Source organism: Zootoca vivipara, chromosome 10 (assembly GCF_963506605.1).
Source record: "Zootoca vivipara chromosome 10, rZooViv1.1, whole genome shotgun sequence".
NCBI lineage: Eukaryota > Metazoa > Chordata > Lepidosauria > Squamata > Lacertidae > Zootoca > Zootoca vivipara.
The window spans coordinates 2822927-2848964 of record NC_083285.1 but is presented as its reverse complement, the minus strand read 5'-3'; the positions used below and the strand labels follow the sequence as shown (position 1 = coordinate 2848964).

The 26038-nt window shown below is 43.6% G+C and overlaps 1 protein-coding gene across 7 annotated transcripts in view; it reads left to right on the top strand.

The window, feature by feature from the left end:
• ITPR2 (inositol 1,4,5-trisphosphate receptor type 2) overlaps positions 1–26038 on the top strand; it is a 277002-nt gene that overhangs the window by 73321 nt on the left and 177643 nt on the right. For 6 of the 7 annotated variants that reach the window (XM_035127538.2, XM_035127539.2, XM_035127536.2 and 3 more), the window contains 6 exons: positions 8291–8335; positions 17779–17933; positions 18822–18921; positions 19013–19173; positions 21911–22052; positions 24160–24321. In XM_035127538.2, the coding sequence (XP_034983429.1) occupies positions 8291–8335; positions 17779–17933; positions 18822–18921; positions 19013–19173; positions 21911–22052; positions 24160–24321 (765 nt within the window). The remainder of the gene's footprint in view (positions 1–8290; positions 8336–17778; positions 17934–18821; positions 18922–19012; positions 19174–21910; positions 22053–24159; positions 24322–26038) is intronic. The other variant, XM_035127537.2, reaches the window with a different exon arrangement.

Genomic DNA, 26038 nt, shown 5'->3' with positions numbered 1-26038 from the left:
TGAGACGGAAACATGGAAGGTGCCTAAAGAAGCCAGGCTGGCTATCTAAAGAACTTTTGACTGAGTTAAGATTTAAAAGGGATATGTACAAAAAATGGAAAAGGGGGGAAATCTCCAGAGAGGAATTCAAACATATAGCCAGCACGTGTAGAGACAAAGTCAGAAAAGCTAAAGCACAGAATGAACTCAGGCTCGCCAGAGAGGTTAAAAGCAACAAAAAGGGCTTTTATGGGTATGTCCGTAGCAAAAGGAAAAACAAGGAAACAGTGGGGTCACTCAGAGGAGAAGATGGTGAAATGCAAACAGGGGACAGAGAAAGGGCAGAACTCCTCAATGCCTTCTTTGCCTCTGTCTTCTCCAAGAAAGAAAACAACGCCCGACCTGAAGAATATGGAGCAGATGATTCAGCAGGGGAAACACAGCCCAGAATAAGTAAGGAGGTAGTACAAGAATACTTGGCTAGTTTAGATGTATTCAAGTCTCCAGGGCCAGATGAACTACATCCAAGAGTATTAAAAGAACTGGCAGAGGTGATTTCAGAACCACTGGCAATAATCTTTGAAAATTCCTGGAGAACAGGCGAAGTTCCAGCAGACTGGAGGAGGGCAAATGTTGTCCCTATTTTCAAAAAGGGGAAAAGAGAGGACCCAAACAATTACCGCCCAGTCAGCCTGACATCAATACCAGGAAAGATTCTAGAGCAGATCATTAAGCAAACAGTCTGTGAGCACCTAGAAAGAAACTCTGTGATCACTAAAAGTCAGCATGGGTTCCTGAAAAATAAGTCATGTCAGACTAATCTGATCTCATTTTTTGACAGAATTACAAGCCTGGTAGATGAAGGGAACGCTGTGGATGTAGCCTATCTTGATTTCAGCAAGGCCTTTGACAAGGTGCCCCATGATATTCTTGTAAAGAAGCTGGTAAAATGTGGGCTAGACAATGCTACCATTCAGTGGATTTGTAGCTGGATTACTGACCGAACCCAAAGGGTGCTCATCAATGGCTCCTCCTCATCCTGGAGAGTAGTGACTAGTGGGGTGCCACAGGGTTCTGTCTTGGGCCCAGTCTTGTTCAACATCTTTATCAATGACTTGGATGATGGGCTTGAGGGAATCCTGAGCAAGTTTGCAGATGACACCAAGTTGGGAGGGGTGGCTAACACCCCAGAGGACAGGATCACACTTCAGAATGACCTTAACAGATTAGACAACTGGGCCAAAGCAAACAAGATGAATTTTAACAAGGAGAAATGTAAAGTACTACATTTGGGCAAAAAAAATGAAAGGCACAAATACAGGATGGGAGACACCTGGCTTGAGAGCAGTACATGTGAAAAGGATCTAGGAGTTTTGGTTGACCACAAACTTGACATGAGTCAGCAGTGTGATGCAGCAGCTAAAAAAGCCAATGCAATTCTGGGCTGCATCAATAGGAGTATAGCATCTAGATCAAGGGAAGTAATAGTACCACTGTATTCTGCTCTGGTCAGACCTCACCTGGAGTATTGTGTCCAGTTCTGGGCACCACAGTTCAAGAAGGATACTGATAAGCTGGAACGTGTCCAGAAGAGGGCAACCAAAATGGTCAAAGGCCTGGAAACGATGCCTTATGAGGAACGGCTTAGGGAGCTGGGTATGTTTAGCCTGGAGAAGAGAAGGTTAAGGGGTGATATGATAACCATGTTCAAATATATAAAAGGATGTCATATAAAGGAGGGAGAAAGGTTGTTTTCTGCTGCTCCAGAGAAGCGGACACGGAGCAACGGATTCAAACTACAAGAAAGAAGATTCCACCTAAACATTAGGAAGAACTTCCTGACAGTAAGAGCTGTTCGGCAGTGGAATTTGCTGCCAAGGAGTGTGGTGGAGTCTCCTTCTTTGGAGGTCTTTAAGCAGAAGCTTGACAGCCATCTGTCAGGAATGCTTTGATGGTGTTTCCTGCTTGGCAGGGGGTTGGACTGGATGGCCCTTGTGGTCTCTTCCAACTCTATGATTCTATGATTCTATGATTCTATGAAAATCCTGCTATGGCTTATTTTATGGGTATGTCTTAAAATATGAGAAACAGGGTATATATATATATATATATATATATATATATATATATATATATATATGAACAGAGGCTTACAATCGGTTGTTTCTCCTAAAATAAGACATACCCGTAAAATAAGCCATAGCAGGATTTCTAAGCATTTGCGCAATATAAGCCATACCCCGAAAATAAGACATAGTGATAGGCACAGTTCTGGAGGGTCCCAAGGAAGAGGCAAGGCTGGACGCGTAATAAAAAATAAGACATCCCCTGAAAATAAGCCAATGTGGGGTTATTTTAGGAATAATAAATATAACACGGTGTCTTATTTTTGGAGAAACACGGTAAAGCCTAGGTTAAAAGGGGCACGACTGCCCTTACTTTAAAATGGCCACCGGAGCCTCGCATGTGACACAACGCCCACTAAATTATAAAGCGAAAACCCCTCGCTGTGCCCCCAAGTGTGTGCTAGGAGAAATGATGAATGACTGGCTAATGCTGCCCGGCGTTTATTAATGCAGCCGCCGGGAGAGGCTTTGGGCTTGGGGTGGAATAGCTGTTGGTGGTTGCAAGGCCTCCTGTTTTACAGGATCTCGTGGCGGAGGCAGGGTTTGTGGGTGTGGCACGTTGTTGTGGCTAATCCCTGTGACTGCCCCCACGTGTCCCGATCCATGATCTATTCAGTTTGCCCCCCCCCATAACCGGCGTATCTCATGACGTTTTGAAGGATGGTATTTATTTTTGTCTTGTGGATTTTTTTGGGGGGGTAGTGGTGTTAAATTGTAAAGTAAAAACCCCTTGCCGTGCCCCCAAGTGCGTTGCTGTGGGTTATCTACCCCCCCCCCGGGCCTAGTGGGGGTTAGGGTTAAAACAAAGGCCTAGTGGTCTGATAATGGCCACCTTGGTGGTTTCAGTTGTTTGGTTGATGATGTCATTTGGTTTGTGGGTGTGGCTTAGATTTCACAGGAAGGGAGGGGTGTACTGTGGGAGGAATTCCACTTGAGGGCGCTGTTTGACTTGGTGGAAATGGAGGTCTGTACCTGCCCAGGTGTGTGATTTGAAGGATTTTTGCCCCGAACAATGCTCGGGAAGTGGCCAGGATCATTGTGTCAAAATTTCAGGACGATCGGTCAAGCGGTTACGGAGAAAAGTGTGGAACGCAGTTTCACGATTGTTACATTTTTATATATATAGATGAAGTTACTTTCTTTTTCAGACCAAGGCCCATCTAGTTAAAGGGAAGGGAGAAAATTTCCTTATACAGTGGTACCTCAGGTTAAGTACTTAATTGGCTCCAGAAGTCCTTACTTTAACCTGAAGCGTACTTAACTTGAAGTGAACTTTCCCATTGAAATGGAAAGTGGATTCATTTGTTCCAGACGATCCGTTCCCCCTAAAGCAGCAATTTAACACGAATTCTATTGTCTAATGAAACCATTGATCCATAAAATGAAGGCAATAATCAATGTACTGTACTATGCTTCAGCAATACAACAGGCTGTGCCAAAAATAACTTCTATGGGCACAATCCAAAAGTTAAGCCCTTCCAAGTGCTAGAGGTTTCATTCAGCGCCAGAGATTTAAAACACACACGTATTTCTATCACCGAAACCAATGCAATAAGCTTTGCTCTCTACGCACGGAACCCTATAATAAAATAAATCCAACTTAGGAACCATAGGAAAACAAAAGCCTGCTGCTACTTTCTCTTCCTACAAAACTTTGCAACTCTTGGGAATTTGGGGTCTCTCTCTCTCTCTAACTAAAGGAAGGAAAGCCCCTTGTCCTGCTTTCCCAGCATCAGGATGTGCCACCAGGCTTGGCTCCTTCCCCCTTCCCTCCCTCCCTCCCTCCCAACACATCTGAGAAGCTAGAAACCCATCAGCACACAGCACAAAAGGACTCATGAAAAGCGGCAGAAAGAAGACAAGGGCGCAGCCGGCCGCGTGGCAAAGAAAGAAAACAGGAAACATAAACAAACCTCAGTCAGTAAAGCATGAGACTCTTAATCTCAGGGTTGTGATTTCAAGCCCCATGTTGGGCAAAAGATTCCTGCATTGCAGGGGGTTGGACTAGATGACCCTGGTGGTTCCCTTCCAACTCTGTGAATGGTTCTGTTATTCTGTTGTATCTGAAGGACTGTTCACAGGGAAGATGGAGCAAACTTGTTTTGTGAGATATGCTTGTGCTATGATTCCTGCACTGGAGGGCGTTGGTCTAGACTAGAGGATCCTTGGGGGTCACTTCCAACCGTCCAGTTCTGTGATAATATGATTAAAATACTCCAAGAAATAAATAAACGGGCTTCTCTGTGGCAGTCATTGGAAAGGGCTCCAGGGGGTGCCATCCCACAGAAAGTTGTTGTTATTTTACAATCGATTGTAGTAAATAAAAATAAAATAAACCTGAAGGCATCTAATCACTGAGAAGAAACTTTTTTTTAAAAAAAGAAGCAAGCCTTTAATTGAAACCATCTCTGTTTTAAAATTCACTTTCTGATGGAAATTCTAATAAAATACACCGTTCATTTCACTTCTCAAACTTTTAAATAAAGGAATACATAAGGACAATCTCTCTCTCTCCCCCCCCTTTCATTTGGCAAGAGCTCTTGCAGAAATCAGAGCAAAGATTAAAGTGTCCTCTCGCCTCCCTTCTTTACCGGGAGGCAGGATTCTCTTCTGTCCTTACACACTGTAACTTATTCTTCCAGTCTTTTCAGCCCTCTATTTTATCCAATCTTTACTGCAAAAATTAGCTTGATATTTACCAATTATAAAGTCCTTTTAATGTTATTTTATGTTATTTTAATGCTGTCAAGGTGCTACCCTCAATATGCCAGCAAGTTTGGAAAACTCAGCAGTGGCTAGAGGATTGGAGAAGATCAGTCTACATCCCAATCCCAAAGAAGGGCAGCGCCAAAGAATGCTCCAACTACCACACAATTGCACTCATTTCACACGCTAGCAAGGTTATGCTTAAAATTCTATAAGGCAGGCTTAAACAGTATGTGGACTGAGAACTCCCAGAAGTGGAAGCTGGATTTCGAAAGGGCAGAGGAACCAGAGACCAAATAGCAAACATGCGCTGGATTATGGAGAAAGCTAGAGAGTTCCAGAAAAACGTCTACTTCTGTTTCATTGACTATGCAAAAGCCTTTGACTGTGTAGACCACAGCAAACTTTGGCAAGTTCTTAAAGAAATGGGAGTGCCTGATCACCTCATCTGTCTCCTGAGAAATCTCTATGTGGGACAAGAAGCTACAGTTAGAACTGGATATGGAACAACTGATTGGTTCAAAATTGGGAAAGGAGTACGACAAGGTTGTATATTGTCTCCCTGCTTATTTAACTTATATGCAGAATTCATCATGCGAAAGGCTGGACTAGATGAATCCCAAGCCGGAATTAAGATTGCAGGAAGAAATATCAACCACCTCAGATATGCTGATGACACAACCTTGATGGCAGAAAGCGAGGAGGAATTAAAGAACCTTTTAATGAGGGTGAAAGAGGAGAGCGCAAAATATGGCCTGAAGCTCAACATCAAAAAAACTAAGATAATGGCTGGTCCCATCACCTCCTGGCAAATAGAAGGGGAAGAAATGGAGGCAGTGAGAGATTTTACTTTCTTGGGCTCCTTGATCACTGCAGATGGTGACAGCAGTCACGAAATGCTTCTTGGGAGAAAAGCAATGACAAACCTAGACAGCATCTTAAAAAGCAGAGACACCACCTTGCCGACAAAGGTCCGTATAGTTAAAGCTATGGCTTCCCCAGTCGTGATGTATGGAAGTGAGAGCTGAACCATAAAGAAGGCTGATCGCCGAAGAATTGATGCTTTTGAATTATGAAGCTGGAGGAGACTCTTGAGAGTCCCATGAACTGCAAGAAGATCAGACCTATCCATTCTGAAGGAGATCAGCCCTGAGTGCTCACTGGAAGGACAGATCATGAAGCTGAGGCTCCAATACTTTGGCCACCTCATGAGAAGAGAAGACTCCCTGGAAAAGACCCTGATGTTGTGAAAGATGGAGGGCACTAGGAGAAGGGGACGACAGAGGACGAGATGGTTGGACAGTGTTCTCAGAGCCACCAACATGAGTCTGACCAAACTGCGGGAGGCAGTGGAAGACAGAAGTGCCTGGCATGCTCTGGTCCATGGGGTCACGAAGAGTCAGGCATGACTAAACGACTAAACAACAACAACAAAGGTAAAGGTAAAGGGACCCCTGACCATTAGGTTCAGTCGCAACTCTGGGGGAGCCGGCGTACAGCTTCCAGGTCATGTGACCAGCATGACTAAGCCGCTTCTGGCGAACCAGAGCAGCGCACGGAAACCCTGTTTACCTTCCCACTGGAGCGGTCCCTATTTATCTACTTGCACTTTGACGTGCTTTTGAACTGCTAGGTTGGCAGGAGCAGGGACCGAGCAACGGGAGCTCACCCCATCGTGGGGATTCTAACCGCCAACCTTCCAATTATCAAGCCCTAGGCTCAGTGGTTTAGACCACAGCACATGCTATTAGTTAATAGACACTTTGAAGCTCCAGAGGTTTCATAAAAGTGCTGGGTCTCTGAACTATGAGCTACCATCTTCTGCATTCCACTTCTAAGACCACAGGTATGAGTGTGGTGGTCAGAAAAGGACAGGGTGGTGTGTGGAAGATGGGCTAAAAGGATGTTATTTCTCCCCTCCTAGTTATTTTTCACATCCTTGACTATTCTGCAGACTTTAGGTTTAGATTCATTTGATCCTGGATAAGCATACTAACCTAACTTGTGTGTGACAGAAATATGGATGGGCAAGTTAGAAAGTGTTAACCTCTCCCAACGCCACCCCCAATTTCTGAGTGTTGCATCCTGCAAGTTGGGGAGGTAGAATAAAGCCATTATTCTCTCTCGGTGTCCTGTCTACCAGTCAGCCTTGGGGTCCTCTTGGTGTACATATAGTCCACTGCTCAATATTTTTCTTCTCTGAGGTGATGTTGGGCTTCTCCCTCCTTACTGTTCTTCTGTAATTTCAACATTAATGCTGAGGTTCCCTAAGGCAGTGTTTCCCAACCTTGTGCCTCCAGATGTTTTGGGACTACAACTCCCATCATCCCTAGCTAGCAAGACCAGTGGTCAGGAATGATGGGAATTGTAGTCCGAAAACAGCTGGAGGCACAAGGTGGGAAACACTGCCCTAAGGGAACGTTTCAGCAGTTTGTGATTGTCATGACAACCATGGCCCTGACTCAGTTAATTCTAGGCCTGTCAGGACATGAGGTTGAGAATAAGTCTCAGTGGCTCACTGTGCCCAGTTTGCAGATTGGACTGCAGATAAATTGTTGTGCCTGTGGATGTGCCTGAAATATCTGCTTGTCTTGTTGTGATGCATATCTTTCAGTTTGTTTAGCTTGAGAATATGGGCAGGAACTTTGGAAATTTGAAATATGTAAACGTGACTTTTCCCACTCTTGCTCACTAAAACTTTCTGGAAGGAATTGAGTAAATGTGTAGAGGGGGTGATAAATGTGAAACCATTGCTACAAAGAACCCTCCTAAGATCCCTCTACCACCTGGACTAGTTTCCATCCTCTCTTTGGGGGGGGGCAAGTTGCTTGAGTGACCCACCTTTAGGTGGTTTGGATTATACAGATTATCTAGATGCGTTTCAGTCAGACGTTAGGACTGAAATTGCTTTGGTAGAACTATGGTTGGAACTGGACAGGAGAACTGCATTCCTCTTCTGCCAGACCTCTTGGTGGCTTTTGAGACCATTGACTATGGTATACTTCTGCTGGACTGGATCCCTGGGCGGCACAGTTCTGTGCTGGTCTTGGTCCTGCCTGGTGAACAGGTTCCAGAAATGCTGCTTTCTGCACCAGAACTTTTATTTGGAGTTTCACAGGGTTTTGCCCACCATGGTTTTCAGCATCTTCATGAAATGACTGGGAGAAGTCACCTGCGAGTTTATAGAGTGTGGTGTCATCAATATATGGTGTGACTTCTCTTTTTCATTTGATTACAGGGAGGCAGTGGAAGAATTGAATTGGCAATAGTCTAGATGTAGACTAAGAAACTGGGACTTAATTCACGCAAGATAGGCATGCTGTTGGTCAGGAGGTGGGTTTGTGGTGGGAAAGGAAGGTTGAAGAGCCTTAAGTGCATGTGGAACAATATTCATGACCTTTTGAACATACATAACATATGCAGTTTAAGATCGACCTCCCTTTTGTCAAAATTTTATTAAACGTGCTTTCTTTTTACAGCTTAATCCACACTATCCAGATGGTAGTAATGGGGAAAAGGCTGTGGTAAGTGCAACTGCTTCTTTAAATAAATAAAATAAAATAAAACCTTACATAATCTGATCTAATTAGAAAGAAAGTGGCTGGGACCTTTGTGTACAAATATTGATAAGAAATATATTTCTGTTACAGAGTTAGGAGCTTAAAAATCCTATGTTAATGTGACTTTCGCTTTCTGTTTATTCATTTATTTTAAAACCTGGCAACAACTTTTCCTGACAAAAAGTTCTCCAAGCAACTGGCAATAATTATGGCTCTCCAAAATAAACAGACCAAACAAATTTTACAATGTGTCATGAGTTGGCTTAAAAACAAATGCCACAATATGCTTTAATTCTATTAATGTTTGTTTTTTAGTTATTGTTCCCCCATGTTTTCAGCTGCTCATATTTTATCAGTAAGCTGTCTTTCGACCCTGTCAGGGAAAAAGGTGGGATATAAATAAATATATAACAACAACATGACTCCAAAAACATATAGAGGGTGTTAGGCTGGTACAGTTCAAGAGGGAATTATGGACCTGGGAAGCCATTGTCGCAGGGGTGCAAATCTGAATCATCTTTGACCATTGGCCATGCTGGCCGGTGCTGTTTATTGTGAGAGACCCCCAAATAAGTGTAGGAATTATACGTTACAGAGTTGTGCAGAAGTTCTTTTTCACAGTTCTCTTTTTCCCATAGAAAAACAGCACAAGGTTTAAAAATAACATATCACTTTTACTTGCTGTGCTTGCTCTTGTCAGATTGAATAAAGAAGAGAGGCATGGAGCGGTAATATCTGAGTGACTAATATTTACAGACTGGCTCTTAGGCATGCAGCCTCATACCAACACACTTGCTGCTCTCACAGTTAAAACTCTAAGCTGATAACTGAACTATACAGTATACTGTATATATGACATCACAATATTCAATACTACAGCATTAACCCTTTGCATAGTTTTTTTGGATGCACAATTTCCACAATAAGCCACAGGTTCATCTTCATTGCATTATAGAGAGGGCCCTACTTCTGATCTCAGTATAGACCTGGCACAAAAGAGAATCAAGGAAGTCTGAGACTTTTTTGTTTGTTTACCTTTTAAGGCTATGAATTGTTTTCATTACCCTATAGCAGGGGTCAGCAACCTTTTTCAGCCAGGGGCTGTCCCTCAGACCATGTGGTGGGCCGGTCTATTATTGGGATGGTGGTGGTGGAATGAACAAATTCCTATGCCCCACAAATAACCCAGAGATGCATTTCAGGTTGCCTACCCCTGCATTATAGTATTCTACTGTGCAGTTCACCTGAACAATAGTACATATTTGCTGCCACTGTCCGACTCAGGGGTAGCTCAAGTGGTGTCTTCCAGGTGTTGTTGGCCTTGGCCTTGGATGCACCCTAAGCAGCATGGCCAGTGCCAAGGTTGATGGAAGTTGTAGTCCAGCAGCATCTTGAGGTCTACAGACACCCCCCCCCCATTTTCAGTTGCATATACATTTGCAGATACTGTAATGTTTACACATGTTACCTTGCAGTGCCCTGCTGGGAAGCTAGCATTGCAGCTTTGCCTCATTGCCTCATATATGCAACTTCTGCTTCCTTCTCCTCTGTCCTGCCTCTTTATGACACTGATAAGTTAATGTTTGAATAGGGAGAACCCTGTTATTGAATATGGAATCTCCCTTCCACTGATTATTATGCCTGCATTCTCTAGCCATGGGGAGAGGGGTGGAGAAGTGGAAAGGGAGTATGCAAGCTTGAGGGTTGCTTCCAGTTGCATTGCATGTGTACTATAGATGAGTGGAGAATTAGATTTGAGTAATTGGTTCAGTCTGTTGGAGAACGACAGTCAGAAGTCATGCTGAAGTCATGGCCCTTCTTTGAGCCATGGAGAATAATTGGCCATTTCTGGCCCTTTCCTGTTTTACTAAGCTGAGTGCATGGGGTGGGGGGCAGGGAGGAGGAGGAGGAGGAGGGGTCCTTACATATCGCAAACTGCAACTTTAGGCTTCCAGTGTTCACAACCTTTATTTTATTTTATATATTTTTTATTTTTAGTTATTAAATTTGCATACCACTCTTCATCTGAAGATCTCAGAGTAGTTCACAGCATAAAAAACACCAAAAAATAGAACAAAAACCAAAACCCACCCTCCCACAAATCAACTAAAAGCCTGGTTGAAGAGGAACGCTTTCATCTGGCGCCTAAAGGGGCCAGACGAGCCTGCCTGTGGAGAGCATTCCCCAAACAGGAAGCCATGGCAGAAAAGACCCTATTCTTGTGTTGCCACTCTCTGGACCTCTCGTGGAGGAGGCATATCAAGAAGAGCCTCAGATGATGATCACAGGGTCTGGGTCAGTTCATAAGGGGTCTTTTGGGTGGTCCTTGAGGTATCACAGTCCTGAGCTGTTTAAGGCCTTTGAATTGGGCCCAGAAACTAATTGGCAGCCACTGCCTTTGGCCAGGATCGGTGTCATATTCTTAAACTATATTGCTGCAGTGAGCAACCTGGTCGCTGAATTCTGCACCAGCTGAAATTTCTGAACCATCTTCAGAGGCGACCCCACATATATAACGAACACATCGCATTAATCTAAGCTAGAGGTTACCAGAGCATAGATGGCGGAAATTAGGCTATCCCTGTCCAGATAGGGGTGCAGGTGGGCTACCAACAGAAGCTGATGGAAGGTACTTCAAGCCACAGCATAGGATCCAGGAGTACCCCAAGCTATGTACCTGCTCCTTCAGGTGTAACCCCATCAAGAGCAGACAGCCTCCCAGCCATCTGGTCTGAAGAACAACCCACGAACAGTGTCTCAGTCTTATCTGGATTGAGTTTCAGTTTGTTGACTCTCATCCAGTCCATTATCGAGGTAAGACATCGGTCCAGCACTTCCACTCCCTCACCTGCAGGTGTAAAGGATAAATAGAGCTCTGTGTCATCAGCTGACAATGTACTCCAAACCTCTGGATAATTCCACTCATTGGTTTCATATAGATATTAAACAGCATGGGGGATAAAATCGAACCCCAAAGAATCCCACATTGAAGTCTCCATGGGGCTGAAGAGCACTCCCCAAGCATCACCCTCTGAAAATGACCATCCAAGTGGGACTGGAACCACTGCAAAGTAGTGTCACCCACCCCTAACTTGGACAGCTGCTCCAGAAGGATACCATGGTCAGTGGTATCAAAAGCCACTGAGAGGTCAAGGAGAATTAACAAGGACACAGTTCTCCTCTTTCACTCCTGACTGAGGTATTCCTGAACTTCCTGACAGTAAGAGCTGTTTGGCAGTGGAATTTGCTGCCAAGGAGTGTGGTGGAGTCTCCTTCTTTGGAGGTCTTTAAGCAGAGGCTTGACAGGCATATGTCAAGAATGCTTTGACGGTGTTTCCTGCTTGGCAGGGGGTTGGACTGGATGGCCCTTGGGGTCTCTTCCAACTCTATGATTCTATGATCATACAGGGTAACCCAAGCAGTTTCTGTGCCAAAACCAGGTCTAAATGCCAATTGAAATTGTTTCGCTTTCATTGTATTTCCAAACAGAATTCCAGGTCATTCAACCTTTAGTCTTTATTTCCATTTATTTCCTTTTTTCCTCAGTCTGGGAGAGGGTGGGTAATATCCATTGATTAAAAAATATATGTATAAGCAGTTTCCATTTCCCTCTCTGCTTGCTCAAACAGTTTCACACACAGCTTTCCACCACAGTTCCAAATTTATTCTTTCTCCAGGAGTGCAGAATTCCAGCATTCCTAAATTAAATTATATCTGGAGGGGGGTGAGTAATCATCCCTTGACGCGAAGAAAAAAATAAAATATCTTCCTCTCCTCCTTCATTCCACCAGCTTTAGACATGAAGTTTCCATATGACTCATTCTATTATTATTTTTGGTAAATATTTTTATTGTTTTTCTCACAGTTAATTTCCACACTACAAAAAACAAAAAACAAATCCCCCCGTCCCCATTCACAAAAACATTTCAAAACCTTATCTTTGAGGTTTTTTAGACCTCATGACTTCCCTCCATTCCCTCTTCTGATTCCTTATATTAACAAAATTCTTCTGCATTTCCTTATACATACTTCATCAATTCTTCTTCTTTGAATTTTATCCAAATTTTGCTGATTGCAAGTGTAATCTGAGCCTGCCAATGTATCATTTATTTATTATTTACATTACTTTGCAAATATACAATATACATTACTTTGCAAATATACATCCAGTTGGACTGGATGGCCCTTGTGGTCTCTTCCAACTCTATGATTCTATGATTCTATGAAGTATTTCCCATTATTTTTCCTAACTTTGGCATATTTAAATTTCACAGGAAGGTGACTATCAGTTAAGTCTGATTTAAAATCCTGCTCTCCTTCCTCACAATCTCCTCTTAGTCTCTGAGGCTGTAATTTCTGCCTCATTTCAGCCACCCATGCCATTCATATCTGCCCTGAGTGTCCCCTGGTATTTCTTCATATCAATCACAATTTCCATTTTTCTAAAAATTTATCATAGAATCATAGAGTTGGAAGAGACCACAAGGGCCATCCAGTCCAACCCCCTGCCAAGCAGGAAACACCATCAAAGCATTCTTGACATATGCCTGTCAAGCCTCTGCTTAAAGACCTCCAAAGAAGGAGACTCCACCACACTCTTTGGCAGCAAATTCCACTGTCGAACAGCTCTTACTGTCAGGAAGTTCTTCCTAATGTTTAGGTGGAATCTTCTTTCTTGTATTTGAATCAACTGCTCCGTATCTGCTTCTCTGGAGCAGCAGAAAACAACCTTGATCCCTCCTCTATATGACATCCTTTGATATATTTGAACATGGCTATCATATCACCCCTTAACCTTCTCTTCTCCAGGCTAAACACACCCAGCTCCCTAAGCCGTTCCTCATAAGGCATTGTTTCCAGGCCTTTGACCATTTTGGTTGCCTTCTTCTGGACATGTTCCAGCTTGTCAGTATCCTTCTTGAACTGTGGTGCCCAGAACGGGACACAGTACTCCAGGTGAGGTCTGACCAGAGCGGAATACAGTGGTACTATTACTTCCCTTGATCTAGATGCTATACTCCTATTGATGCAGCCCAGAATTGCATTGGCTTTTTTAGCTGCTGCATCACATCCTGTATTTGTGCCTTTCAATTTTTTTTTTTGCCCTAGTGTAGTACTTTACATTTCTCCTTGTTAAAATTCATCTTGTTTGCTTTGGCCCAGTTGTCTAATCTGTAGATCATTTTGAAGTGTGATCCTGTCCTCTGGGGTATTAGCCACCCCACCCAATTTGGTGTCGTTTGCAAACTTGCTCAGGATGCCCTCAAGCCCATCATCCAAGTCATTGATAAAGATGTTGAACAAGACTGGACCCAAGACAGAACCCTGTGGCACCCCACTAGTCACTTCTCTCCAGGATGAAGAGGAGCCATTGATGAGCACCCTTTGGGTTTGGTCAGTAAGCCAGTTACAAATCCACTGAATGGTAGCATTGTCTAGCCCGCATTTTACCAGCTTCTTTACAAGAATATCATGGGGCACCTTGTCAAAGGCCTTGCTGAAATCAAGATAGGCTACATCCACAGTGTTCCCTTCATCTACCAGGCTTGTAATTCTGTCAAAAAAATGAGATCAGATTAGTCTGACATGACTTATTTTTCAGAAACCCATGCTGACTTTTAGTGATCACAGAGTTTCTTTCTAGGTGCTCACAGACCGTTTGCTTAATGATCTGCTCTAGAATCTTTCCTGGTATTGATGTCAGGCTGACTGGGCGATAATTGTTTGGGTCCTCTCTTTTCCCCTTTTTGAAAATAGGGACAACATTTGCCCTCCTCCAGTCTGCTGGAACTTCGCCTGTTCTCCAGGAATTTTCAAAGATAGTGGTTCTGAAATCACCTCTGCCAGTTCTTTTAATACTCTTGGATGTAGTTCATCTGGCCCTGGAGACTTGAATACATCTAAACTAGCCAAGTATTCTTGTACTACCTCCTTACTCCATCAAGACCACTGCTTCTGTTTTCTTTATCACTGGTTCTATCTTAATAATCAGTTCTGTCACCATTTCAGTATTTTTCTCCATTCGGGATATAAGTTTATCTGCTGTCTTATCTAGATTTTTCTTTATCTCCTTAATCAACTCATTTCTCAATTCATAAAAGAATTCCACCCATAAGGTTTCACCATAAGGCTTATCCCCCGTGTCCTGTACAGAAGTCCTTCTGTCCGAACTTGGGGTTGGTTGCTTTTTAATTGCCAACCATTAAAAAAATAAAAAATGGTCTGAACAGAGTGAAAATATCCAATACTCCTCCTGCTTGATTCACTCTGCCCTTGCCAAATTTCTCTCTTCCTTGTTCTCAAAACAACCAATTTTCCAGCTGTACCTTATTGGTTTCGTTAAGGCGCCACCAAGTAACACTTTCCCAAGAAGCACCGTCTTTTGTTCTTTTCCACTCCCTCCAGCCCAATTGCCCATTACACGTATACTATTTGAAATAAATTCCAGATTTCAAATTAACTTTCAAATTAAACAGATTTCCACTTTAAAAATGAAACAAAAGCAATCTGTCCACACAAAATCACAACTTAATAATTCAGAGGAGAGTAAAAGACACTCATTGATCCAGTTCTCTAAGAATGTCTTGATGTAAGATAAAGAGTTACAGACAGTTGAATATCATAATTCCTCTTTTCTGGCAGAGTCCAAACACCCTTCTTTCCTTCTCACAACCAGAGAAAGATTTACCAGGCTTCCAGCTCTAAAAAAGTGGCGTGGGGGCTCTCAGATGTTGTCCAATTCCTGGCACTACCTTCCCTGTCGATATTCAGCCTCTATGGCCAGATCCAAGCTTTAAAGTTCCGATTTATCTTTTAACACACAAAGGAACTTTAGAAGCAAGCTCAAATTTCAGTCTCTCTTATCCATTCCAAAATGTTTTTTTAAGTTCCAGATTGTCGTTAATAAATAAAAAATGATGATGATGATGATGAAACCAAGTTCAGTCTTCTGTAAGTCACTGCAGCTGGGATGTATATCCCATGTATTTCCCCAGCAGAATTTTGAAGAAGTTTATTCCAAGTTCTCTCTGCTGCGTTCAGATTCACCAATGGCTGTAGTTCAAAATCAGATCCACAGTTAAAATCCAATAGTCCAACAGGGTCAGTAAAATAAATTAAAGAATGGGTTTTCGTTGCTTTTACTCCAACTTTTCCATCAACAGACAGTATCCATAAATCTCAAAGAAATTCTAATAGCCTTTTCACTTGCAAATTCCTTCTATGCAGTGTTAATTATCCAGAGAGTGGGGATGGACTTCTTTTTTACTCCTCCATCTTTCACCAAATTCATTTCAATTGAATCTTATATTAGGTGCTTTACCTTCCCATCGGCTTTGAAGATTATTTTTGGAAAATCTCTGCTTTGGCTTGAGCTGAGGCTTCGCTCCCGCGGAGATGCGTTTGCACCATGATTGCAGGCTCAATCTCTGCTTCTCCCCCACTTCCCACCAAGGGAGTTTTTGGAAATCGCAGGAGAGCCTTTTCGCAATCTGCTGGCCCCCTCGACATCCTGGGAACTCACCAAGGGCTTTGGGGGATGCACCTCGCCTTGGTGCTTCCCCCTGTCTCTCCGCAAGGCTCGTCTCCATCAGATGATTGGACCCCGCTCATTACTGCCATTGCAGAAACCGGAAGTCCATATATATATTTATCTGCTGAAATCTACGAGAGTTACACGAAGGCCTTCTAATACTGTAATTTCCAAGCCATTGTCAAATGGTGTTTTGCATCGAACGTATATAGAATCATATGTCAGAGTTTTTATTACGTCACAAATTGGTGTATTTGTGATACAAAATACCATCAGGGACTTGAGGAAATGTCAGGAACAGCCAGGAACCTGTACTTCACTAGTTTAGTCTTTAGGGAAGTGTTTGCTTTTTGGATTGATTCATGGGCTGCAGAATGCATAGGGCTAGTCAGGTCTGTGTACCTTTTAGCCCACAAAGCCAAACATAGCCCACTATCCATCTATGGGAGTCCATCAAAAAAGCAAATTTGAAAGGTATCTGGCAGGGCACAATATGTGACTGGCGGACTGAAGGTATTTTGTTAGGGAAAAACCTGCAAGCTTAAACTCTGCAAGTATGTGCTGGTGCAAACTCTTCATAGTGAGGTAGAGCCCTTCAGTCTCAAATGCTTCAAAGTGTTCTGGCTGTATCCAAGACCACAACAAAGTTGGTAGGAACCCCAAGGAAGTGTGAATTGGGAAGGGGAAACTTTTTTATGTCCTGCCCTGTTCAGCATTAAGGAAGGAAGTCCTCCTGGATTGACTCCTTTGAAATGAATGGAGCATGGCAGTGCTTTTGTGCAGCTCCCATGCAATTCAAGATGTCGTTGAATTACATATTAAGGTGCCTTCTTTGGTTAAGGGATGATGATGGTGATGATGACAATTTCAACTTACTATCTATCATTCTTCCTGGGTTCCCAAAGTGAGTTAGAGCAGTTAAACATACAAAAACAATGGAAAATTACAAAAATAGAGTTGGTCCTAAAAATAGACGCATCAGGTGTCAAAGGTCAGGATAAATAGGTTAACTGTGACTCATTTTGTTTCCTTTTTATACTAATGTGTCAGGAGCTGTCTTTAGGAGCTTTTTTTTTTTACATTTTTACACTTCCAGTGCTTCTAATACATTATTACGCAGCCTTTCTTGCTTCATTCTAAGAGCATTGGAGATAGGTAGCTGATGAACTCTGAAGCCTGTTGAAATGCATTGTAGTCATTAATTTATCTACATGTGGGGCAGTTGCCTTGTTTAATGCTTTACAGTGGATGCCCGGGTTGTGAACGTGATCCGTGCGGGAGGCATGTTCGCAACCCACAGCGCTGCATCTGCGCAAGCGCGGGTTGCAATTCAACACTTCTGCGCATGCACAAGCGTGAAGTTTGGGGGGGAATTCGCTCACTGTTCCTATGAGCTGAAATAAAGAGCATGAAATTACGGTACTACTCGACTGAGTATATTTCAAGGACTGATATAAATGGAGCACATATCATGGACAAGCTGTTTTGCCAAGTTGACAAAAAAACACAGCCTTTCCTGATGCTCGCTGCCTCCTGTCTGTCCTTCGACTTTTATCTTTGTACTCCTTTAAAACAAGCACTGTGATGCTGTATTCCTCTGCCAAACACCCAGCAGCCTTGACGGAACTTACATTGAGTAAGAACATGTTCTGTCATAGGGACTTTTTGTTGGCCTCTGACCTATTTGTGTGAAAAGGCAGCTTGCATACCAGCATCCTAGAGGCAGGTTGGCCCTTCTGTTTTGAATATGCGAAAAGAAGCTAGTTACCCACTCTAGTAACCCTACCCCCTTCACCTTGCAAATAAAAAATATATTATTCGTGCAGAACTTACAATAGGATGCTTTGTAAACCAAAGTGTCCTTGTTCTTCATCAGCAGAGAGACAGCGAACTTCTCATTTCAAAGAAGAAACGACAGGCTGGGGAAAAAATTATGTATACTCTGGTGTCTGTGCCACACGGAAATGACATTGCCTCTCTTTTTGAACTGGATGCTACCACCCTTCAGCGAGCTGACTGCCTGGTTCCAAGGTAGTGTTGCATGTGTATATGTGGGCTTGCCAACTGAAAGGTCGGCAGTTCGAATCTGCGTGATGGGGTGAGCTCCTGTTGCTCTTTCCAGCTTCTGCCAACCTAGCAGTTTGAAAGCACACCAGTGCAAGTAGGTACGATAAATGGTGTTTCTGTGCACTCTGGCACCATCACTGTGTCCTGTTGCGCCAGAAGCAGTTTAGTCCTGCTGGCCACATGTTTGTCTGTGGACAAACATTGGCTCCCTTGGCCTGAAAAGGGAGTTGAGCGCTGCAACCGTGTGTGTGTGTGTGTGTGTGTGTGTGTGTGTGTACACCCAGTGCTTTTTTCTAGGGAAAAAGGTGTCAGAACTCATGATGAAGTGGGGAGGAGAAGAGAGCCTGTGCTGGTCTATAATAAGGGGGCATTGCAGCAACCCAAGATCCAGGGGGTTGTTTTAAGCTTGGAAGAAAGGTCAGGTAGTGCTTGGGAGAGAGGCAAAGTTTGCTTTCCATGTACCTGCTTAGCCGGTGTCTCCAGCCTCTCTCTCTCTCTCTGGGTGTGAGTGATTATGTGTGTGAAGACTGCAAAGCCGTATGACCCTGCAGAGCAATAGTGCTTCCTAAGGGAGCATGTTAGGCTAGCCTTCCTCCACCTTCTCCCTTTACTTGCCTCTTTGTGATGGAGGTAGCTGGCTAGGAAATCAGGGGAGGAAGAGGGGTAAGCTAGCGCTCCACATTTCCTTATTCCTTCCACTTGTTAACCAGAGCACAAAGCCTCCAACCACAGGTAGAGACCGGGGCTACACTTATTGTCAGCTGATTCCTTTCTAGTGGATTTGAAAACAACATTTGATGCTCCAATGATTTTAAATTTATTCCTAGAGAGTTGTTGTTTTACTTTGTTTAGAAATTCTTATGTGCGACTGAGGCACCTGTGCACCAACACATGGGTCACCAGTACCAGTATCCCAATAGACAAAGACGAAGAAAGGCCTGTGATGTTAAAGGTAAATACCGACAGCAGTCAACATAACTTAAGCAAAGAAAGCTACTTTCTCATATTAAATTTTGGTTGTTCTTCCCCTGCCAATATTGCAGATTGGGACCTGCCAAACGAAAGAAGACAAGGAAGCATTTGCGATTGTGTCTGTTCCTCTGTCTGAGGTTAGAGATTTGGATTTTGCTAATGATGCAAACAAGGTTTTAGCATCCACAGTTAAAAAGTTGGAGAATGGCTCCGTAACTCAAAATGAAAGGAGGTCAGTGATATTTCCTTACCTTTTGACTCCCTCCCTGACCTAATGCTTACAAAGGCTTACAGCTAATACAGGCTTTCACAAGAGACTACTAAACCAGCTGTTGGAAATAAATACAGTAACTGATCTGTTCAGCATTATTATGCTACAGCAGCTATGAGGCATCTGTGGCCCTCCAAGTGTTTCTTGGAGTCATAGGATCACAGAATTATAGAGTTGGAAGGGACACCAAGGATGATCTAGTCCAACCCCTGCACTACAGGGATCCTGCTTGGATCAAGTCCCTGAATGGGCTTGGAGCACCAACCTTCTGGTTAACAGCATGATTCATTAACCCATTGCAGCATAGGAGAAAGCCATTACCTCCAGACCACATGGCCCAATGGGCAGGAACAAGAAGAATTGCAGCCCAACAATACATGGAGGGCCACAGATTCCCCATCCCTGTGCTCTTTATGCTTTCAAAAACGTGTATGTATTGAACACAAGTGTATCAACCCCTAGCCCCACTCTCAGGCTCAACAGACCTCTGTGTATTGGCTTCCTTATGTACATACAATGTGTCAATTATGTATTCTCTTGGCTTCTGATAGTGCAAGAGTTGTGGAAAATTGTGTTTTTCTTAGGTGTAAAGGTCTGCAGATTTCTGGAGTCAGAGAATTGTATGTAACGCTGCAACAGTGGGGTTCTGCTGAACAAGGGGACTTCCCTTTCCTTGCATGTCCCCCAGATCTGCTCCAGAGGGCCTCTCAAACCTTGGAGTTGATCTTGAGGGTGTGTGGCTGGTGAGGTAGGGCTTGAGGGGATAGGAGAGGAAGCGGTAAATCTGCTATGTGGTGAACCAGCATGGTAGAGACAACCCTAGATATCTTTGTCAGTAATAATTATAACAACCAAGGAAAATGCCTGTCACAAGGGGGATGTTTGTGGAGGTTATGGTTATGTGAAAGCTATCATTATTCATTATTATCTATATTATCTATATCTTTATCCTTTTATATATATTTTCAGTGAGGCAGGTGTCTTGTCATCTGGGCAGCCCAGGACCTCTAGACACACTTCCCAAGCTTGTGCCCCAGGGAGGTCACTGCTAACACAACGGTTTGACTTCATCCCCAGAGGCACACTCCATTGTGTTTTGAGACAGATGGATGCCAACAAGCTATACCTATTGAGTTGTCTTGTGCTTCTGTAGCCCAAACTTCACTACTGTGGGGCAAGAGAAAAGTATGAGCAGATCCCAAGTACAGTACAAAAAACTGCAGGGGGCAAAAAACTGGAACTGTGTGTGAGTAACCCTCAAAACAGCTCCATAATAATTGAACGGCATGGAAACTTGAAATGGGTGGGAGTCAGGAATAGAATAGTGTGTCTAGAACAAGATGATTGGGAAAGCACACATACACCCACTAGAAAGAACTACCGTGTTTCTCATAATATAAGACACGTCTTATATTAATTTTTACTCAAGAAAATAAGCCTGTGGCTTATTTTCGGGGGTGTCTTATTTTTTAAAAAATTGCCTCCTCTTCCTGCTGCGGCTCGGCACCCGGAACTGGCTGTTGCGCACTTTGTTGGTGCTTCAGCAGGGCACGCTGCTGGGTCCTGCCGGGTTGGGGCTCCAAGCTGTGCGCGCTGCAGCTCTTGCTGCGTCCCGCCGCCGGCTTGGAGCTCTAGCCGGCAAAGGGTGGGCTCCCCGCCGTGTAGTGCTGCTCCCATCCGGAGGAGGCTGCCATGGGTGCCGAGGCCCCACCTCCTCTTCCTCCTCCTTCCCCGCGTCCTTGTCTCGGCTCTGGCTGAGCTGGAAGAGACGGCGGGAGAGCAGCACAGCGCGAGCTCAGCGCACGCCAGGGAAGGAGGAGCCAGGCCGGGTGGAGCTGCTGCGCTGCAGTACACGAGGAGCCGGAACACGCACCGCTTCCTCCTGCTTCCCAGCTCCCACCAGCGTATCCTCTGCCCCGCCACAGCCGCCCGGCCTGCCTGTCTGCCCGCCCTCCGGCTTCCCCACGCCAGAGGCTCCTCCTCGCCCTCCGGCTCCCTCTCGCGCTCCCGGCTGCCTCCTTGTCTGGGTCCCTGCTTGCAGCTGCCGCCGCCGCTGCCGTCTTCCTCTTCCTGTCTCTCGCCTGGGCATGTCGTCCCATTTTCCCTCTCGGAAGGTTCTTGCTGTCGGCCGCTGCCTGCTCCTTCCTCGCTTCCCGGAACCGCCCTCTCAGACCTTTGCCGGGTCCCGCTGGGTCGGGACTTGGCATGGCGTGCCCTGCCATACCAGCATGTCTTATTTTCGGGGTACGCCTTATATTTCGCCAGGTCTTGAAAATCCTGCCATGCCTTATTTTGTAGGGATGTCTTAAAATATGAGAAACACGGTATTTCATTGTCTTGATAGGTCACTTCTTCCATTATACAGAGAAGCTGTTTGCCGTTGTCATTGAGGACTTAAGAGAAAGTTGCCCATAGATACCAATGAAGAAATGAAAGAACTTGATGTTACTGAGCCCCACTCCCACTCCCACCCCCACATCCAGAAACCAATGGGGAAAACAGAGATAAAATATGTATCAAAACATCCCAATGTGGACTGAACATGATGCAAGGGTGCAGAATGATGACTGACTGCGGGGAGTTTGGGGTGGTGGGAAAGGAAAGAGTGGTTGAAACCTGAACAGAATCTCTCCACGCTGTAACATTTTGTTACAGAGCTACACTTGTTCACTGTATTTTACTTCTTCAAACAACATAGGTTTGTAACCAAGCTGTTGGAAGATCTCATTTTCTTTGTTGCTGATGTGCACAATAATGGCCAGGAAGTGTTGGATGTGATGGTCATTAAGCCCAACCGAGAGAGGCAAAAATTAATGAGGGAACAAAATATATTGGCACAGGTATGTAATTGATAGAAATATTTAATATGGAGCATATTCTTCAAAGATACAGTGGCTTTGTTTGCATATCGCTTCAAGGCAGGGGTGGGCAAACTGGCCCCTTTAGTCAGTGTTTCCCAGACATTTAAATCCCAGTGTCCCTTTTTAGGTAATATAAAAATCCCTTCAAACCTGCCTCTCCTAATTATTTTCTTTGCATTTTCAAAATGATTGAAATATTTTAATTATAAATAATATTTTGGGGCTTAATAAAAAAATCAATCAAAGTACTTATAACTTTAAAAAACCACAGTTATTCAAATTTTCAAAAAAATCTGCACAAAATTATGAATTTCAAAAAATGCTTTTATTATTAATAATATCAACATTGATTCTGCATGTTTGTCACAAGCTATTGGATTCTGGGCACCATGGAAGGCAGAAGACATCTTGCTTCTCTTTCAGCTTCAGCCTGCTGCACGGTTTTGTTTCAATAGCTAAAAGAACAGAAAGGCATGTGTATGAAAATGTCACAATGATGCGCAGAGCCTGCTCTTCTGTTTTGGGATATACAGGGAGATAGTTCAACCAATTTTTTTCTGAAGGGAATTGTTTGAAATCATCTTTGGCAACTGAATCACACTTGTGTTCCAAAAAGTCCTTCTGGAGATGCTCTGACAAGGACTGAACATAAGTGATAAAATCGTTTTCACAGTGTGTTCTGCAATCAGCAGAATGGTCAGCTCAGTTTCCTTTTCCAGAATATTTTTTATTGTCTGCATAATCAAGTTGCCAAGCAGTGAAGCTTTTTCAGAGGGTTTCTAGGTGGTCTGTTTCAGACTCAATGCAGGCATAAGATTGGTCTGGTCTGTAATCTGCAAAGCCTGAGGATGAGTTCGGTGAGCAAAGCCAGCAGGGAGTAATAAATTGGTAGCATTCTCTGGATTGGCTCACTAACTAGATCACTTATGCCTTTCATACTCAACTGAAGTTCTCTCTCCAGCTCTCGTGTTTGTGGGGGAAATGGTGAATGCAGTGCTCATTCAAGAAAGCAAGAGTAAAAACACATAGTTTTCATTGGTGAAATATTTGGCAAGCGTTGTGATCAAAAGTAAATGCAGGCCTTGATTGTCTGTCCCAAAAGAAGGTGTTTTAATATGGTTTGGGTAATTTACATACAGACACTGAGCTCATCTAATTTATATGCATACCATCCCTGATATTATCTGTCATTTAAGTGCTTAATAAACACATGCAGCAAACACATCCAGTTTTCTGTCCATTTTTCCAACTGCACAATTCCATCTCCACATAGCACACTGAAAAAAACCTCAGGCTTAAATTGAGGATAATTTAATATGTAATAGCAGTAGTGTATGGTATGTTCAAAGTTCTAAAAATTAGTGGAAATGAGCAGTATAAATAAACATGTGAGTGCATGATGAACTGCTGCGCTCTGTATATTGCATGTCACGTTGAACTTCTTTGCACTCATGATGACATGCAGATCATGCAACAAGCTGCACGTGATCTTCTCATCCTCTGAACATAACATTTCATACTTTAATATTTTCATATTGTTAATCTTTTGGTTAGATCACATCTTTTTTTAATGGAAACACACACACACACCCTGAAATGTTCAGATGCCCCCTTGTTGAGAAGTCAGTGTTCTAGATATTTCTGGACTCCATCTTCCATCAGTCCCAGCCAGCATTGCCAATGGCCAGGGATGATGGGAGTTGTAGTCCAGCAACATTTGCAGGGCCACGGGTTCCTCAGCTCACTGCAAATCACTGTTACTTTTAAACCATAGTTAAGTTTATCAGGCAGCATGCTGGTGCACAGGGTGAAAATCGTGACCACTTTCCTCCTGTCTTGCTCTTGTAGGTGACCTGTTGGAGGATGAAGTGAACTCATAGTGAAAATTACATATAGAATGCCATGCAATTTTCATTGCTGAATTGATTCAGCCTCAGTGGTGGGGCACATTTTATTTTCCCCTTGGCTCAAAATGCTTATTTAATATATTGTTCACTGGATTCACCAAAATACCCTGTTTTTCTCTCCCCACCATTAGTCATCACTTTGTTTTTGTATTTATGTGTCTCTATGTGTATATGAGCAGATATTTGGGATCTTGAAAGCTCCATTTAAAGACAAAGCGGGAGAAGGAGCCATACTGAGACTTGAAGATCTGGGCGACCAGAGATATGCCCCATACAAATACATGCTGAGACTTTGTTACAGAATCCTCCGGCATTCCCAGCAGGACTACAGGAAAAACCAGGTTTTTCTCTTGCCTTCTCATGTGGCTACATGATTGTATACAGTGGACTCCTTGGTTGTGTTTACAGATTCATTGAATCCAGTGGGATGACTGCTGCAGGAGAGTGAGGCCAACTTGATTTTATGGAACCAACATTTCACTTTCAGTGTGACTGTGGATTGTTAATTCCATTACTTTAACCAAGTGCAGTATAGTAGCATGAGGTGCTGCTGAGTTGGAATCTCTATGCTATGATTGACTCCACCTGGAGTTAAACAGATGAAGGTGGGATTAATTTGCTGCTGTCAACGACTGTGTTCCCAGGACATCCCCCTTAACCCATCTTGTTTGATGAACTGACTTGCTTTCTGATATATATTTTTATTTTAAAAAATGGGTCCCATTTATTGGTTGATTTGTTGACTGTGTAGAATTTTTGAACTGATATGGTTGACTTCTTATTGCTTTTATTGTTTTGCTGGTTTCTTTCCATGAGGGCTCCAGGGAGCTATGCATGGCATGATAGAAATCTTTAAATAAATAAAAGTAAAGAAAGAAGCAGAGTGAGGAGGTGATCTGACAACAACAACAACAACAACAACAATTTGTTATTTATACCCCGCCCATCTGGCTGGGTTTCCCCAGCCACTCTGGGCGGCTCCCAACAGAAAAATGAAATAAAATAATCTATTAAACATTTAAAGCCTCCCTAAACAGGGCTGCCTTCAGATGTCTTCTAAAAATCTGGTAGCTGTTTTTCTCTTTGACATCTGATGGGAGGGCGTTCCACAGAGCGGGCGCCACTACCGAGAAGGCCCTCTGCCTGGTTCCCTGCAACCTGGCTTCTTGCAACGAGGGAACCGCCAGAAGGCCCTCGGTCCTATGAGTCTATGGCGCCTCTGTAATACCTTGCCAGTCCAATGGCACCAGGAGTGCACCAGGTGGAAGGCCACTGAATGCAAGAGAGGTGCCCTTTGTCAGGCCAGAAGGGTGGACCTTCAAGAGACTCTAGTTCTCCACAAAGAGGTGAAGCCTAGCAGAAGTGGAGGTAGAAGCTCAAAAGCAGGCATCCCCAAACTTCGACCCTCCAGATGTTTTGGACTACAATTCCTGTTAGCTAGGGATCATGGGAGTTGTAGGCCAAAACATCTGGAGGGCCGCAGTTTGGGGATGCCTGCTCAAAAGGCATCAAAAGGCTTTGCTCCATGGGCTCTTCCGTGGGACCACAACAGCACATCAGCCAACATGGGCATCAGCCATGCTTGTTGGGATTGATGGGGGTTGTAGTCCAAAGCATCTGAAGGGCACCAAGTTGGAGACAGCTGTTACAGACCAACATTCTTGGTGGCTGCCTCAGTTGTGGAGCAACCCTTCTCTCAGAGCTCTGTGAAAGTCCAAACCTGAATCCAACTCCAGAAGAGCCAAACTTTCCTCTTGGGGTATCTTTAATATAATTAGACATGGAAAAGATTTGATTGATTTGGGTTATTTGTTGTTGTTTACCTGTGTTTTAATGATTTTAATGGCTTCTCTGCCTTGAGAAGGGTCAAGATAGAAACTCAACTAAAACAGCTAAACCCAGGAGATATGGAGTATGCTTCTAGTGACCTAAAGAAAGGAACCATGGTCTCTCATCTACTTGCCTATCAAACTAAATATTGCTGGTCAAAAATGGGGTGTGGGTCATGTGTGGAAACTTCCATCTTTCAAGCTGGTGACAGACTACCCTGGGATTTTC